General features: G+C 34.1%; 1 protein-coding gene across 1 annotated transcript; it reads right to left on the reverse strand.

The window, feature by feature from the left end:
- Window positions 1–506: 506 nt before the first annotated feature.
- On the reverse strand, window positions 507–6,975 carry LOC110018951 (squamosa promoter-binding-like protein 18). Its single transcript, XM_020716431.1, has 4 exons — window positions 6,323–6,975; window positions 5,844–6,211; window positions 3,250–3,380; window positions 507–1,277 (listed from the first exon to the last, which is right to left on the reverse strand). Exons 1-4 carry the CDS (start codon window positions 6,323–6,325, stop codon window positions 682–684), a joined length of 1,098 nt encoding a protein of 365 aa, XP_020572090.1. The 5' UTR covers window positions 6,326–6,975; the 3' UTR covers window positions 507–681.
- Between the last annotated feature and the right edge of the window lie 10,134 nt (window positions 6,976–17,109).

Below are 17,109 nucleotides of genomic sequence, written 5' to 3' on the forward strand. Positions count from 1 at the left end.
ATATATATATATATATATTTTTTTTTTTTTTTTGAATTCTGCTTCCCTCTTCTTACAGTGTATCTTAGGCCACAAAACTGAAACTTTTAATTCTTACATTTTGTTGTGTAGTAAATCTCTTTTACATCCTTTACTTTACTGTTGGTTTCCTTCATAAAGTATCTTAATGCTTAATTACTTCTCAAATCTAAGCTTCACATTATAAAAAAATATTTTTTCCACATCCAACCAAATGATGCCTTAGTGGGGATTGAGTTGCCATACAAAGGATCACCAACTTTATTTGAAAATCCATTCCCACAATTCGATTGCTAAAAATCATTGGCACTGTGCTTAACTTATAAAGGAATTGTTAAAAGATCTCTCCAACTGGGAGATCCACATTCAACATACACACTAATATCTAATTTCTAACATGAACAAAGTCTTGCCAACCTTCAACTGAAACACTCATCACTCAAACAATGCACAAACAATCTGTGAACAATCAATGCAAGAGCAAATTTACTTCAATTTATACATCCATGCCTTGAAACATGATCATCAATTTGTTACGTTACAGCAATAGAAAGGAAACAATCATTAACAACTCCTGTCCATTCTAAGAATAGTCAGCCAAACAAAAACACAACTACTAAAAGCTGAAACCTGAAACCAAAATGATTACAACTATCTAATCTCCTACTGCCATGAAAAGGGAATAGACTCGGATCCACAATCTGAGCCCTCCTCGTCCCCAACCTGAAACATGCTTTGACAGTGAAGATCAGTTTCGCCGGAATCTGGAACCAGAACAGTTCCTACATGCTCTTCCTCCATCGGAGAGTGGGAGTATCCACCATAGTGCAGGTTGGAGAGCAAAGGCTGGCCCATATGGCTTTGGTTGATGCCTGAGGTCTGCGCGGAGGATGACAGAAGAGAGAGAGCACAGTCGGAGTCGAAGACCTGAGATAATCGATCTGAGAACATTAAACCATTGCTGCTGCTCTCTGCTGCGGAAGAGATGGTGTTGAGGAGTGGCTGGCAGGCGGTGGTTGGCTCAATTGCCATCCTGCTGGTGTGGTCGTGGAGGAAGAATTGCTTGTCTTCTTTGTAGTTTGGATCGAAGGTAGCGGCGAAATGATGGGATGGAGGCTGTTGAACCCTGTCGACGAAGTGGTTTATCGGCGGTGGGAGCATGGGGTAGAGTGTGCCTTCCTCGAGTTTAACCATGCTAGACCATGCTGGGTCTATTCCGGCACTCGCAAAATTTTGGGGGTAGGATGTGAACCTGGATCCTGAGGTTCATGAAAGATGTTATAGTTAAAAAAATTTAGGCGGTGTTTAGCTACAACCTGAATTTACGTTAAATATTAACAAATCCAATAAATCTGATACTCTATGCGACGGAGGAAGAAATTATTAACTCCGCCTCACAATCGGATTTAGTAAAATTTGGATTTACATCATGAAAGAGATGGAACACATGAAGAGAAGATGGTTCACGAACAAATTTGATTTAATGGGGGCGTTGGATTTAATTTTCTTTTTTCTTATATTTTGCTGAATTTAGGTTAAATCTATGACTAAATCCCATTAAAACTATATTACCAAACAAGAACATATTGTTGCCCAAATTCATATTTGTTGGCATTTAGTCTTAGGGCTTGTGACCCAATTTCTATCGGGCTTGAATAAAAAAAGAGGCATTTACATAAGCAACACACAATTCTTATTTATTTACCTATCTCACGCCCAAACTTTCATATCTACAAACATAGCACTCAAATGTTTAATACTACATCAAAAATAACACTATCATCACTTTTTAAAAGTTAAATGCACATCTTCGTGCATAGATTTAAAGCATCAAAGTGCTATGTATGAAAATATGAAAGTTAGATTTGAGACGTGGATATACATAAGAATTGTGTGCTACTTATGTAAATTTTCCTAAATTATGGAAAAGTTTTGGAGGGATTTATGGTGATAGAGGAAGGATAGGCTCAAGCATGGGTCCATAAATGATTTGTCGAGGGTTAACAAACTGTAGCCCCACCCTAATTATTTTCCAAAAACACAAATCAATATTCGAGTAACTAAGTTTTTGTTGATGTTTTGCGTGTCACTAGCTCATTTACTCTTTATTACAGTGAATTCGGCTCCTCTGCCCATAATTCTCTTTTCCATAAATCTAGGTGTCTCTTGATTTGTGTTTGCGATTTATCTCATTGTTAATTTTTCTTTATTCAGTTAGCATGATCAAACTCCTTCCGTGATGCGAGCCAAAGCCCTCGAACCACATGGCACGAAGTGATGTGCATTTAAAGGTACTTATAAGACAACTTATGACAAAACTATTGATTAAAGATTGATATTTAGTCTCACCTCTAAAAAAAATAGGAGCATTTACATAAATACCACCCATGTCCTATTTATTTATATATATAATGCCTAAACTTTACTTTATACATTTACACCACCCAACTCATATCACACCAAAAATACTAACATTTTAACTTTTAAAATGTGAAATACATCTTTCCATGCATAGATAATGTGGCATGTCTGTAAAAACTAAAGTTTAGGTTTTAGAAATGTAATTACATAAGAATTGAGTGGCGTGAATGCAAATATTCCATTAAAAAGGTCCAACCAAAAATTCTATTAGTGCAAGTCCAAAGTAGAAAGAAAAAGCATACTTGTTTGGTGAAAACTTGTTGTAAAGTAGAAATTTGGATCTAAAGTATCTAGCACCCGAAACATTGCTATTTACAAATCCAACACCTTCTTTCATTCATTTTTCAAATTCTCACTCAAAAATAAAATTTTATCATGATAAAACCGAAACTCATATTTTTATTTTTTATCAAATTCTCAATGGTTTGATCATGGGACGCGTAATTATATTTGTTCGATAGTTCAAAAATATCTTCCGAGTGCTTGATTAATTTTGTAAATGTCATTATTTCGGGTGCTATATATATATGTAACTAACCCTTTCTTCTATTTGATTTCGATTGAAGTTCATGAAATCAAGTGAGTCCATTTCCTTTATAACTCTAATACAAAGAGATTTACTTCACACTAATTCCAAATGCAACAAATCAAACAACCCATAAATGCATCAACTTTTACATTAATAGACTTTATCAAACAATTTTCCACTTTTGTGAGGGCTTCCATTTCTTAGTTGAACTAAACTCAAGATTTTCCCAAAGCGGTTGGTTGAGATATAAAGGAATTTTTGGTAAAAGTGCAAAAACATACCATGTTGGGTTGAGTACAAGTTCCCAGCATTTGTTGCCTCCACCTGTGGCTTTCTTCGACGACGGTTATGTCCGTCGAGTCGTTTTCTACAACTTCGCTTTACCTCATCAAACTCCATCAGCAAGTGGAATCTATCGAGCGAAAAAAACACACCAATTCGAAAAGATTAATACAGAGCAAAATAGCTAATCATCATGATTGCTATAGATGTTTTTTTTTATTAGAAAATAATGAAGAAAAAACAGTAGATTGATGAAGGCAGAGCCCAAATGTCTGAGATAGATTTTTTAAGGAAACATTTCATGTCAGCTTACAAGTAACAGGTAGGAAAATTGCAAATTTTCTCACCAGATAAGGAAAATCTTTGCATCTAAGAAAGTCAGGAAGATTTACAGACATAACCCTGAATTTCTATGTGTTACATATCTAACACCTAAACTTCAATTTTCAGGTATATACCATCTGAACTATGCATGCAAAGGTGTGTTCCACTTTTTAAAGTTAAAATAGTGGTTAGATATGTAAAGGCATAGCAATTAGGTGTTATGTATGTAAATGCCCCAAAATTATATTAAAAAATAATTTAAATCTTTCATAGAACCATCCTTGATGACCTTCTGAAACTTAATCAGAAAGGATTGATGAACAGTTCCAAATGTTTCTTTGTTTTTATGAACAGATACAAACAGGAAAGAAGAATTGCAAAAAAAGCTAGCAAATTTTACAGGAAGAAAATCATGAAAAAGAAATATTACAAAAAAAAAGTAGATACAACTGTTAGATACCTCATGAATGAGCTTAAAATCACATTAGATGCTTGCATATTTCAAAATTAAATATTGCATAACATAAGACAAAAGATAGCATAGTAGTAGTTTAACTGCACCAGCTGAATCACTGAAATGTGAAAATTTAGTAAGATTCATGTGAGGTAATTAGAATTAAGTAGTGCCGACTTGTAGCTATCGAGCAAGACATGGTATTAAAAGTATCATTATGACTTTGAAAAGAAAGAAAAAAGAAATAAAAATTAAATAAATGAACAGAGTATGTCATGAGTTGATATGAGATTATGGGTCATTTCCTTACTTCATTAACTCAATTAAGAAGAAAGAAACATATTTAAACAATTTAACACCATAAGCAAAGATCATTAGGGCTCATTTGTTTGTTTGAAACTAGATATCATGCTTTAAAATAAGGGGGGGGGGGGCATATATGTAAAAATCCAAAATTTACAATATCTTATGCTTATAATTCTGAGACGGAGAAGCAAATAAAAGGGGAAAAAGGCTACTTTCCACCTGAAAAATAAAAACATTTTATTGCTACAACTTCGATTAAAGCATGAAACATATAAGAGGAGGAGATTTTGCAGAGATTTATTTGTCTCTTAAAGAGCAAAATCAGTGTCGGAAGAGAGAAAACATGCAGCAACAGCAAAAGTAAAAGATGGATTGCGAAAGCACACACCATCTGAAAAAAAAAAAAAAAATAGCCAGTGGTGTCAGCTAGCTTTCTTTTTTTCTTTTTTTTTTCTTAGAGCAATAGATAACTATGTGGCTCAAATCAGTTTAGAGAGACAATCATCTCTTTCAGCTATTGTCAGCTAGTTTAATGGTAAAGATCAGTTTTGAATTAAATCCTTAATGTAACAAATATTTACATATACTCAAAAAATAAAAAATAAAAATAAATTTATGAGCTTTCTAGAGCAAATAATATATAGCCCCAAAGCCTTAAAAAGTTGAGCTAATGAAAAATTTTAAAAAAGGAAGATTTACATACAAACCATTCAATTCTTATGTATTTACATGTCTTACACCAAAACATCAATTTTTACATATGTGCCGCATTATATATGCAAAAAAGTGCGTTCATCTTTTTAAAGTTGAAATGATGGTGTGAAAGAATTGAGTTGTGTAAATGTAAAAAACAAAATTTAGGTGTTAGATAGGTAATATAGGAATTGGATGGTACGCCTGTAAATGGCCCTTTTTTATTATTTTCAAGTTCCATGTTGTGGCCTGCTCTACTATAAAGTTATGTGGATCACACGTTGCCACATCATTGTGGGGGGAAAAAAAAACTTTTCGGCCACTAAATTGGCAAAATTATAGTAGTTATCACTTAAAACTAACACTATGATGCACGAATTTTAAAGCATGAACGGGAAGCATAATCCGCGTCAACATCCTGTCCTGAAAAAGCCAACAAGCAGAAAGGACATGTGAATCGTAATAGCAAACCAGAGTTAGAAACTTGTATCAAATGGATAATATAAATTACTCATAAGACTTGATTGCATCCTCATAAAAACTTTTTTCGCATTAAATTAAGCTAATTTTTCAAAAAACTAAATGAGAAAAAATTAAATAGATTCTTAGCAACAAATATTAAACCTTAGTTATTCTGTAGCCACATATCAAAGTTTGAGAAATTTAAGAATTAGGCATCAATATCAATGGCCCAGACAGAAACAGAACATATAAGATTAAACAAAAGAAGTGAAAACCCAAATAATAAATAAATAAATAATCATGAGAACAAATCTGTAAAAACAAAACCAGTTTCTTTCAAACCTGTTCCATTACCTGCTACATTGCTGGCAGAATCTCTGCTCCTGGCCTCCCACCATGACTACAGGAGTCTTGGAATGAAGCTCGCAGACCTTATGTCTCCTGTGATACTCTTTACAGCTACTGAGATCAGATTTACAGTCGTCGACAAGGCACAAAACGGTCTGATTACTGTTGCTGGGAGCCCGTTGCCTCTTGGATGAGCTCGCGGTGGAAGATCTTCGCTGCTGCTTCCAGCTCTCAGCTAATCCTAAGGCGCCCAAACCCCCAAGTTTTAGATCAACGGAGCAATCCAGACTTAAAGTAGCCTCCGCATCATTCTGCTCCAATTCAGGCAACGCCCAAAGAGTCATTTTGGAATCCCACTCCATGAAAGCAGCTTTCTTTGGGGAAGAAAAGGGAGGTTTTTAGAACGTTGCTTGTGCGGCTCGAAACTGGGAGTTTAATAGAAGAAGAAAAGGGATGGAAGGAAGAGTACAGCAAAAACAACAAACCATTTCGGAAGAAATCTTTGAACAGTGCAGTAAGCCAAACAGAGTAGTTGTTTCAGGATCACAAAACAGACACTTTTGTTATGGGAAACTTGGTGAGGAAAAAAACGGAGTAAATGGAATGGCGAATATGGTAGGGAGCCCAGAAGGAGTCTACAGCAGTCAGTACTTTTAGGCACAGAACTGCAGGAACAGTGATGAGAGGGGGAGAGAGGGAGGGGGAGAGAGAAGATATTTGGGCTTTCAAATTGTTCAAATCCTGCCAGTGATTCCTTCAGAAACGCAATAAATGTGACGGAGTGAGGGGAAAGTGATAGCTATCCTTGAGAAGGCAAATGAAATGCAGCTTAAAAGAGATATATAGAGAAGTTAGGATTTGAAGAAAGGGAATTGCAGGAATTAGCGCACCAATTAGGAACTAAAAAAATCAATTTTTGATAAAACATAAAGTGTAATTAGAGATGCGTGTGTGTGCGTGTGTGGAGGGAGGAAGCTGAGAGAAAAATGAAGAGAGGAGTGTGAAATGGATGGTTTGTTTGGTTGCTCTTTGAGGGAATCGCTGTAATTGGCATGAGAAAAAGGGGGAGGAAAAACTGTAGAATTGAGTATATGCTGGCTGGCGGTGGTGCGACTCAACGAAAGAGACGGGCTCTTGTTGCTTTCAGAACTCTAGAAAAAGCTTCGCTTTTTAAAGAATTTATTCAAAATAAATGCCTTTGAGATTCACTTTAATTAGGCGAATTAATGTATTGCTTTGCAAGAAAAAAGAGCTTACACTCTCTGTTGGAAAAAATATTGCATCAGGATTCCGCACGTAGAGTTTGAGTTTAAGGTTTAGGGTTACGTGCGGAGTCTAATGAAACCAAGTCACGTGGATATGACAGAAAAAAAAAATCGGACCGATAACACTTGGGAATATTCCCCCCGTGTTATTTTTTGTTATTCAGGTGTTATTGTATTTTGAGAATATTTTCAGTGTTATAATAACACAATAACATATCAATAACATCTGAATAACACACAATAACACCAGAATAATACACAATAAAACTTGAATAACAAATGAGAAATATTCCCTTGTGGTACCGAACAGATTTTATTTTATTTTTTCTTTCACCGCCACATGACATGATTTTATTGGACTCTACACGTAACTCATGCAATATTTTCTCTTACTTTTGAGTGATCTGTCCACATGTAACAAGTAGGCCTGAAATTTAATTTGAAAAGAAAGATGAAGAAAATAAACTATAAACATTTTTTTTTTCAATTTTCACCATGTGTTGTTAATATTGGCATACAAATTATATATGTGTATACATCTAAAATGATGTGTGTAGTTAATTTGCCGAGTTGACTTATCAAGTTGATATGTGAGTTGTAGAGAATGATATGACATAAAATTGCATAATGTGACAAAAAAATGCAAAATGTAACAAAAAAATTTATCGGATCTAGCATGATATGATGCTCATTTACATATTTTTTACATATTTTTGGTTATTGTTAAATCTTGAACAAAGGCAAAAGAATATCCTAATATTTATTAAAATGGGTCAAATGTTTAAACTTCGGTGACTCACCCCCCACCGGCTCTTCTGTCTTTTCCCCTCTTCTCCTCAATGCCAATGAAAGTTGGGCATAGCCTACAAATAAATAAATTTGAGTTCAACAATATGTGTTCTTTTAATGTATTTATTTACCTAATTATTTACCTATATTAATAGGACACTTGTCACATGAGGAACCGTCATAAAGAATATTTAGAAAAAAATGAAAATATTAGTAACTAAATAGTTATTATCACTCTCATTTGTATGCCTATATATTATATTATACATGTGGCTCATCAATACAAACACATAGATATGTGCACATTATGACAAGATATTAAACACATTTATTATTGAAAAAATAAATCAATCAAGTATTTAACATGACAGCATAATATACAAACCTGAATCAGACTTAAAAAGAATTGAATCACCGTTGTGCAACTAAACCACGGTTTCGTAATCCATCCGACCCAACATCATACCATTTGTAATCGACACAAAATCTAATATATATATATATATGACATATATGAATATACTCTACGTAGTGGCATAGTGATGTATATTTATAACTTAATATACATATGATCATAATGATAAATGCATAAAGGATTTTTAGAACATGCCACTCTTTTACTAATGAGATCACCTTTAACTTGCTAATTGCATGGTATTAGTTATACTGTTAGCATATAATTGCCCGTGTCTCCATTATTATTCTTGATATATTCCCCTTATCATTTATACTTTAATAAATATGAGTAACTTATTAGATTTGAGTTATATCAAACTCACTCGTAAAAAAATATGACAGGCTTCTACCATAGAAGCAAATGCAAATTTTCCGGCATTAAACTTTTTTTCAGTATTTTAATGTTTATGTGCTACTTTTAGTTATATTTTCTTGGGTTTAGATTGTTTACTTATTTACTTACCTTTTTTTTTGTTCTTTTCTAATAAGTTTTATTTTATCAGTACTTATTTACTTACCTTTTTTTTTTGTTCTTTTTCTAATAAGTTTTATTTTATCAGTGTGGAGATTGTAAGTTTTATATGTTCGGTGTGAGGTGCGCGGAGGCACCAGTGTCTAGAATCCAACATTGATTGTTGGTATTGTTGGTTGTTGTGTAGGTTATGTGGCTTTGGTTTGTGGTGGGCTTATACTGAAGATTGATTCTATGGCAACACTAAAAGGATGAGTGTTTTGGTTTGAGGCATAACTGACAGGTGATGGTTTGTTTGTTTTTGTTTGGGTTGTTGTGGTTTTTGGAGGGTTAGTGTGGTAGTTGAGTGTTTTTATAGTTTGTTTTGGGTGGGTATGTTGAGTTGGTTTCGGTTGAGTTGGTGTATAGGGATGTGATTTGTTGTTGTTTGAGTTGTTCAGTGAGCAAGTTTGATTTCTCGCTTTGAAGAGAGAAAAGAATTCCTTGAGTTTGATTGGATTGAGTTGTGTGCGAATGGCAGTTTTGAAGCCTTCGAATTGAGGTGACAGTCCATTGAGCGTGTATAGAATGATGTCCTTTGTGTTGATCTTAGCTCCTGCGATTGCAATGCTATCAATGATTGTTTTGATGTTAGCTAAATACTAAGACATGGTTTTAATTATTATTGCAAAGTTGTGAAAATCATTTTATAATTGGATCACTCTAGATCTATTTGTTGATTAAAATCTTCATTCGAGAGTGACCCATATCTCGATTATACTGTTGAGATTGAGTACATCTGGTAGAATTGGTTTGGATATCGTTGATAATATTGCTGCTGTGAGATTTTTATCGACCAAGTGCCAAAGTTTGAAATTTGAATTTTTTGATGAGCTTTCTTACTCATCTCTAATGAATTTTAGTGGGATGGGGGAGTTCTCTGGAAGGAATTATTCAAGTCCATTTGCATTGAAGAGATTTTTTTATCTGTGTTTTCCATACCTGATAATTGTCATATTAGAGAGGCGAACTTGCCAATGTCTTGATATTTGACATTAGAAACTTGAGGGATGTAGGTATGTAGCTTTCCTTCATGTGATTGAGAGACTGTTAAATTGGAGCCTGTTATGATCTTAGAGGAGCCTGGGGAATCCATTGATTAGTTATTGCGAAGCTTTGGGCTCTAATACCATGAAAGAAAAGAAAAAATACAGAAGTATCCTTAGCACTCTTCTCTAGCTAAGTACATTGGAACCTTTTACTTTCCCTAACCTCCTTTATCTTCCTCACTTTGATTTTGCCCAAGCTGCCTTCTTATAGCACCTCTTAGGCGAGAGACTTGCCCGCGCTATAGTGTTTTTTGTCGAGATCTCTGCGTGTGTGTGGGAGGACGATGATGCTCGAGTGGGGCTATGCTACCCTGTTCTATTTGGGTGGTTCTTTGCGGGGATCAAGTTGTTGTTTTGTCTCTTTAGAATGAAATAATATTTATATTTTCTTTCTTACGAACTATTACTATTTTAAATTTTTTTACTATATTCTATCTTGTCGGTTGTACCATCTTACAAGCCTAGCATGTAGCACATTAAGACACACACACACACACAAACAAGTAAAAATAAAAATAATTTATGAAATAATATTTTTTTATTAAATTAAATGTTAAATAATTCTAAATGTTAGCATAAAGTTGATAAAATTGATTTTCATATTAAAATAAAAATAAATACTACTAAAACATATAAATAATAAAAAATAAAATTAATATGAATTGGCCATTAAATTATTAAAGTAAATATTTTAATATAAATTTAGTTCAAATTATTTATATAATATATTTTTAAAGTTAATATTTATTATTCAAAACATGTGCGTTGAACAAGAGTGTCAGTTTTTTTCTTTAATTTCATATAATTAGACATGCAGAACATGTGTTTATATAGACGAAGACCATGACAAGCAAGAGCCTCAGTCAAACATGACACAATTCATTATTGCAGGGAATTTATACATCATAGGGTATATGTGTGATTAAGAGAAATTGAGATGATTTATCTTGAAAAATGAAAAAGTTTCCATAATGTTGTAGTAATTTGCATCATGATATATTAAAGGTGGTCAATAGAGCAAAAAAAAAAGGCACTATATTAGCTATAAAGTACATTCTTAGGAGTCCATTCATCTTTCCATTTCTATTATCTTGCTAATACTAAAGATATTAATCTCATCATGCTTCTTTGCATTATTATTTAGTTCAGCTTTTAGTTCACTTAAAAGAGATAGATTTCTTAGAACTCATATTTACTATCATAAAAATTAAGCCCTATATTTTGCTCTCATTCATGCTCATTTTATTTGTAATGGAACTGATAGTTTAAAGCAAAAAGGTAACCAAAATCATTTTCCACCGACTCCATTTCTAACTCTAAATATTTTTTTTTGGAATTTACATCAATTCATATTTATTTACATATTTTACCTCTAAACTTTGATATTTATATGCATATCACTCACATTTTTAATAACAAATCAAATATATCGCTTTTACTTGTTAAAAGTGAAACATCACATCAAATACTTCACTATCACATTAAGTATATCAATTTTATTTGTTATACATAGAGTCAAGGCAAGAGGGTTATAAATATAAATATTAAATCTTAAGTATTAAATATGTAAATGAATAAGATTTGTGTTATATATATGTAGATTTCCCAATATTTTTTGCTTCTGCAAAAAAAACTAATTTAAACGGTCTAAATTTTAAAAATGATTAATTTATTGATGAAGAGAATTCAAACTCTTGAATTATACACATTATTAGTATGGGTGTCAAAAAAGCTAGTTGTTTGCGAATAGCTCATGTTCGGTTCGTTAAATGACTCGTATTTGCGTCATTAGTTTTGTAGGCGAGCTGAACACCCAAAAGAAAAGCTCTAATTTTAAACGAGCAGAATATGAACAACCATTTGTTCGATCGTATTCAACTTTTTTTTTCTCAAAATAAGAAAATTATATATATAAATTATATATATAATTCATATAATCATATATTATATATATATTATATATAAGATTAAATTACTTTAACTAATGTGTTTGAATCGTTAGGTGCTTTTTATTGAAAAAAAATGGTGCCAAGTTCAAAAGCTACACCCGACAAATTCTAATTAATTTTGTTATTTAGCTTGACAAATCAACTCGAACACGAGCCAATACGAACAAAAAGATCAATATTGATTTGAACACTAACAAACTTCTCACAAGCCCAATTCGAACACGAGCTAATACAAACAAAGCGGACATGAAGAGAGTCTTAGCTTGCTCGAGCTCGACTTGTTTACACCCCTAATATGGGTGATCAAAAGCAATTTGACATGCTAAAGAAAATAGAAAAAAAAATCCGAAAAACTCCAGGCATGTTCTTGTTGATTGAAGATAAAAAGGCATTTCTCACGTGAATGTTAGATTTTATTTTTTTATTATTTTTTTTTTTTTTGCGAAAAGCGAAAATGAGGGTGATGACTGGTGATGACTGGTTTCATTTAACAAAACGAAACCCCAAGAAAACCTAAACTCCAAAGACCAACAACAAACATAGAAGCAACCACTTGGTTCTTCCAGAAAATAGGAGTAGATGAGAATTACTTCCTGCAACATGAAGTATAAATGCCACAATCACCAACTTTCACTGAAAGACACCAAAAGAAACCAAAATCCAACAAGAGAGGTAGAAGCAGTGACTTAGGCTTCTTTAGGCTTCTTTTGAGAAAGAGGTGAAGCTTCCTTCCGTTGCAGTGAATGACAGCGTGTGGAAAAATTTTAGTTTAGTGAAGCAGCATCTCCTAAATGTCTCCGCATGATAATTTTACCCTGTTTTAGATCGTAGATCGTCTTCTTCATTCCGCGGACATCAGTTTCGCCGAACGGCAAAACTCCTTCAAGCGAAGCTTTAATCTTTTCAACATAAAGGCACCAACACCGACGGAGCGAAAAAGGAATTCCAATGATATATCTTAAAGAAACTGAAAAAAGACGCAAATTGTCAAGAAAATTTACATGAATAAACATGATGACAACATTCTAAAAAATGTTAAAATTCCAACCTAAAATTATAAAAAATTTAAGAATAAAACTTGAAATTTCAATTAAATAGTTGAATTATAATATAAAAAAAATAAAAGATAGAACAATTAAAAGAAAGAAATAACCAATAAAGAGAAAAACATGAAAGTGTGCAAATGAAACCAGCAAAAAAAGGACAACATTTCCAAGAGCTGAGATAACTAATCTAAACCAAAAAAAAAAAAAAACATTATAATTCCATCCAAAAATTATAAATAATTTGAATTATATATTCAAAATATTGAGAAGAACATTTGAATTATAATGCACGATTCAAAATCTTCATAGCTCAAATAACAAACCATATGCTAATTAAAAAGTTTAAAATCAGCAACAGTAATGAATAACAAACCATATCAAGATCAAAGGGAGTAAATGATCTTATCTATTAAGATTAAGGAATAATATCTGCTAATTAAGCAATTTAAAATCAGCAGCAGTAAACAATTAAAAACAAATGACAATTACACAAATCGAAGCTTAATCCAAATTATAGAAGTCTTTGATGTATCCAAGAATTTCTCTTTTAAATTTTGGCCTTCTACTTTCTTGCATAACAATCCATTGAATATTTCAAACGAGAACCTCAAGAGCCTTAAATTTTTTCTGAAAAATTCTATCATTTCTTTCATACCAATATAGTAAGCCGAAATATGAATTATAAGAAAAAAAAACCTTCAGAGATATCACAAGAAATTTTATGATCAGCAAAAAAAAAGATTTGAAAATAACTCTTAGGGACCATAAAACAAAATAGATCAAAAGGGATAAAATCATGAATAATACAATGAGAAAAAGGACATTTACGAAAAATATGATTATGAGATTTCATTCCATTTAAATAAAGAACACAATAATGATTAGCTTGAATGCCTTTACTGATAATAATATCACATGTTCTAAGATCACTATGCATTATTTTTCATATATGAAAAGCAAATTCAATATCACTCCCTTTAAACCAAATCAACTTACTCCAACTTAGTAAGACAAACTTTGATGCAAGGAGAAATAAACCAACTTATGAGATTAACTTGAATGACCATCATCTCATCTCCAACCTCAAACTTCTCATTCACCTGATTCACTACTAACTGGGAGTTGGATTTTATCAGGAGGTACCGAGTGCCCATTCATAGGCAAACCGTAGCCCGACAATCAAAGCTTCAAACTAGGCTTGATTTTAGGTAACTTCAAATCTCACTTTTGTGGAGTGGTACATGTGGTCTTCTGTTGGATTTATCAGTGTGAGACTGAGCCTTCCCTTGCATCAGTTTGACTAGATGCTTCATCAACATATACGGCTTAGGTCTAGATTTTGGATTCCACCTCTTCGTCTGGTTCACTTGGTTCAGGAAAATCAGCCAAAAAATCTGTTATGGCCTGAAATTTGATGGTGATCTGGAGCACATAAGAGAGATCAAACTCGATGAGTTCCACCACCCATTTGAAAAGCCGGTAGGAGTGCTCCAGCCTAACAAAAATAGATTTAAGCGCGTGGTCGGTGATGATCTTGACTAGATGTGTTTTGAAATATGGGCGAAGTCTAAGGTCAGAGCTAAGAAGAGAAAACATTAACTTTTCTATGATCAGATACCTAAGCTCGGTGCTTTAGAGGACTCGGCTGATATAGTAAACTGGAAATTGCTTCCTTAGCTCCTCTTAGACTAAAACTGAGCTAATAGCCTCAGGTCTGAACCCCAGTATTGGGAGAGTTCTTCATTCAACTTTGGGCTTTGAAGGAGCGTTGGTGATGTTTGGGAGACTTCTATATTTTTGAACGTTTGCTCATATTTGTCCAACCAAAAAATGTTCTTTGCTCAACTCAAGGTTAAGCAGAACACTTGCCTCCCAAATTTGAGATGAATCGTTTCATGCATGTGATTTGATTTTTCTGTTTGTGAATTTCTTTGGTGTTTCAGGAAGAAGACAAGTTGATCAGCACCTAGATTCTTTTTCTAGGTTGGTTTTTATTATCTCTAGAACTAAAAGATGATTTAAGAATTTCTTGTGGATGCTTTGAAGGTGCAGTTGAGTGGATTGAGCTTCATATTAAATTTTCTTAAGATTTCTAAGGTTTCTTTTAAATATTTTATGTGTTACTCGGGCATTTTACTTTTTATCATGACATCATGCTCATACACTTCAAAAAAAAATTATTTTTCCAATATTACAACCATCGGTTGATGTTATATAGTGTTAATAATATTTAGCCCGAAGGATATTACATTATAACAGTACACTCCCTCACTGGTGATGGACATGGTTTTTTCTACGTCGGTCAAACACATCTTGATCTCGTGGTAATTAGAGAAGGGGGCAGGGGAGCACCTCATGGAATGGCAGATCGTCGCGTCTATAAGTGTGTCGACCCGTGGCAGAGGGTATTTGTCATTTAGGTTAAAAATGTTCAACTTGGTGAAGTACATGCACATCCTCTGCTTATCCTTTTACTTTTATACCATGACAACATTCGACACCCATGTCGAATATTGGACCTCTTAGATGTAGACAGCCTCTAACAGCTTCTAAACCTCCTCCCTAATCAGCTCGCCTAGAGTGACGATTGATGTCTTAATCTTCTACTTCATTGTTCGGGCCACTAGGTTGATATTCAGACGGTGACTTGCACCATCGATCAATATTCCGAACATCTCAAGGGTAGACTAAGAAAAAAAAGTCTCAATGGCTTTAGAGGGTGTTGATCAACACCTCCTTATGTAATGCATCAACAACTTCACTTAGTAGAAGAAATTTACCAGTGTTACCTTCAATCACCAAAATCCAATGGTTGCTCTTGTTGGTCTCGAGACCTTCAAGTTGGTTGTCAAGCTTGAGAGCTTCCTACTGGACATTTTTAGTTCATGTAGGGTAGCTGGTGTGAGACTACTTGATTTCACCTCAAACAGTGATTACCTCTACATTGTTAGAAAAATTTATAGCCTCATGGTATGCTGAGGTGATGAACTTGAAAGATTTGAGTATAGGATGACCGAAGATAGAACTATAAGTGAGTGGCGAGCCGACTTTTAAGAAGTTTGTCTTGTTAGTAAATTGTTTTTCTCTCTCCCTATGTGATCGACAGAGCGATGGTTCGCAGTGCTTCCATCCTCTCGCTAGAAAATCCACGGAGTGGGTCAACAAAAGCTGTTAGTCTGTCCTTGTTGAGACCCATTTTATTGAATACTTACATGAACAGAATATTCACAGAGCTTCTAGTGTCGATGAAAATGCCACTAATATAATAGTTGTCGATCAATGTGGTGGCGATGATAGCTTTGTCATAAGGGTTACCCTTAGAGTCAAATCTTTGTTGGTGAAGGTTATGGGGAGTGTGAGCTACTTTTGTCCATCAGGGTAGTTGTGCATATTTTTCTCAATTGAAGCCTCTTCAAATTGGCTCCAAAAATGTAGTCTCCACCTCCTCCAAAAATGGCAGGAATTATGTCAATTATGTGGATCACTTGAGCTTAGTCTGGCTTGTTTGATATTTTTCCGCTGAAGCTTTCCCTTACCACTGGATCATTGCTCCTGGCGCCACAAAATTCTTAACTTTACCAATCTTGAAAAAATTTTTGATCAGGCCTCAAAGGTGTCAACCTTCCTTCGTGCATTGTCCATGGTCCAGATAGTAAGCACAATACTTCTCCAGTTCTCTGAGATAAGCTTTGGTTTTCATCAGGGGAGCTCTCTTTTAGTAATCATTATTTTGAATGGCCTCCACTTTCTCATCCATCAAACTCTTAACTGAGCTATCTTAGGCACTTAATGGTTAGGCAATGAGCTCTCAATCTATAAAGTGGGCCACTAATCAAGCTCCAAGACCGACTCTCATGGTGGTTTGTTCTATTGGTCGCACTATGGTTCCGCAGTGGCCAAGTGTCTTCATATTGAGGACGAGTGGAAGGACTCAAATCATGTCTATGTCTCCTCCTTTTGCCTTATGGAGGTCCTCTTTTATGTTCAACAGGTGGAGGACTCTACTCTACATGAAATGAGATTGGAATTATACTCCTTGATCAATATGTAATTATTGGCCAGCTTCTGCAACTTATCGATTGTCTTCGGTCACTACAGACCCAAGAGTACCATAAGGGTCCTTCCTGCATCCCCCGAGCTAAGGAGACAAGTGTGAATGTGGGCTTCAGGTCTCGTACTTCCAACATCTCCTTATAGAAGTGTGTGG

This window comes from Phalaenopsis equestris, unplaced genomic scaffold (assembly GCF_001263595.1).
Source record: "Phalaenopsis equestris unplaced genomic scaffold, ASM126359v1 Scaffold000036, whole genome shotgun sequence".
In the NCBI taxonomy this organism is placed as follows: domain Eukaryota; kingdom Viridiplantae; phylum Streptophyta; class Magnoliopsida; order Asparagales; family Orchidaceae; genus Phalaenopsis; species Phalaenopsis equestris.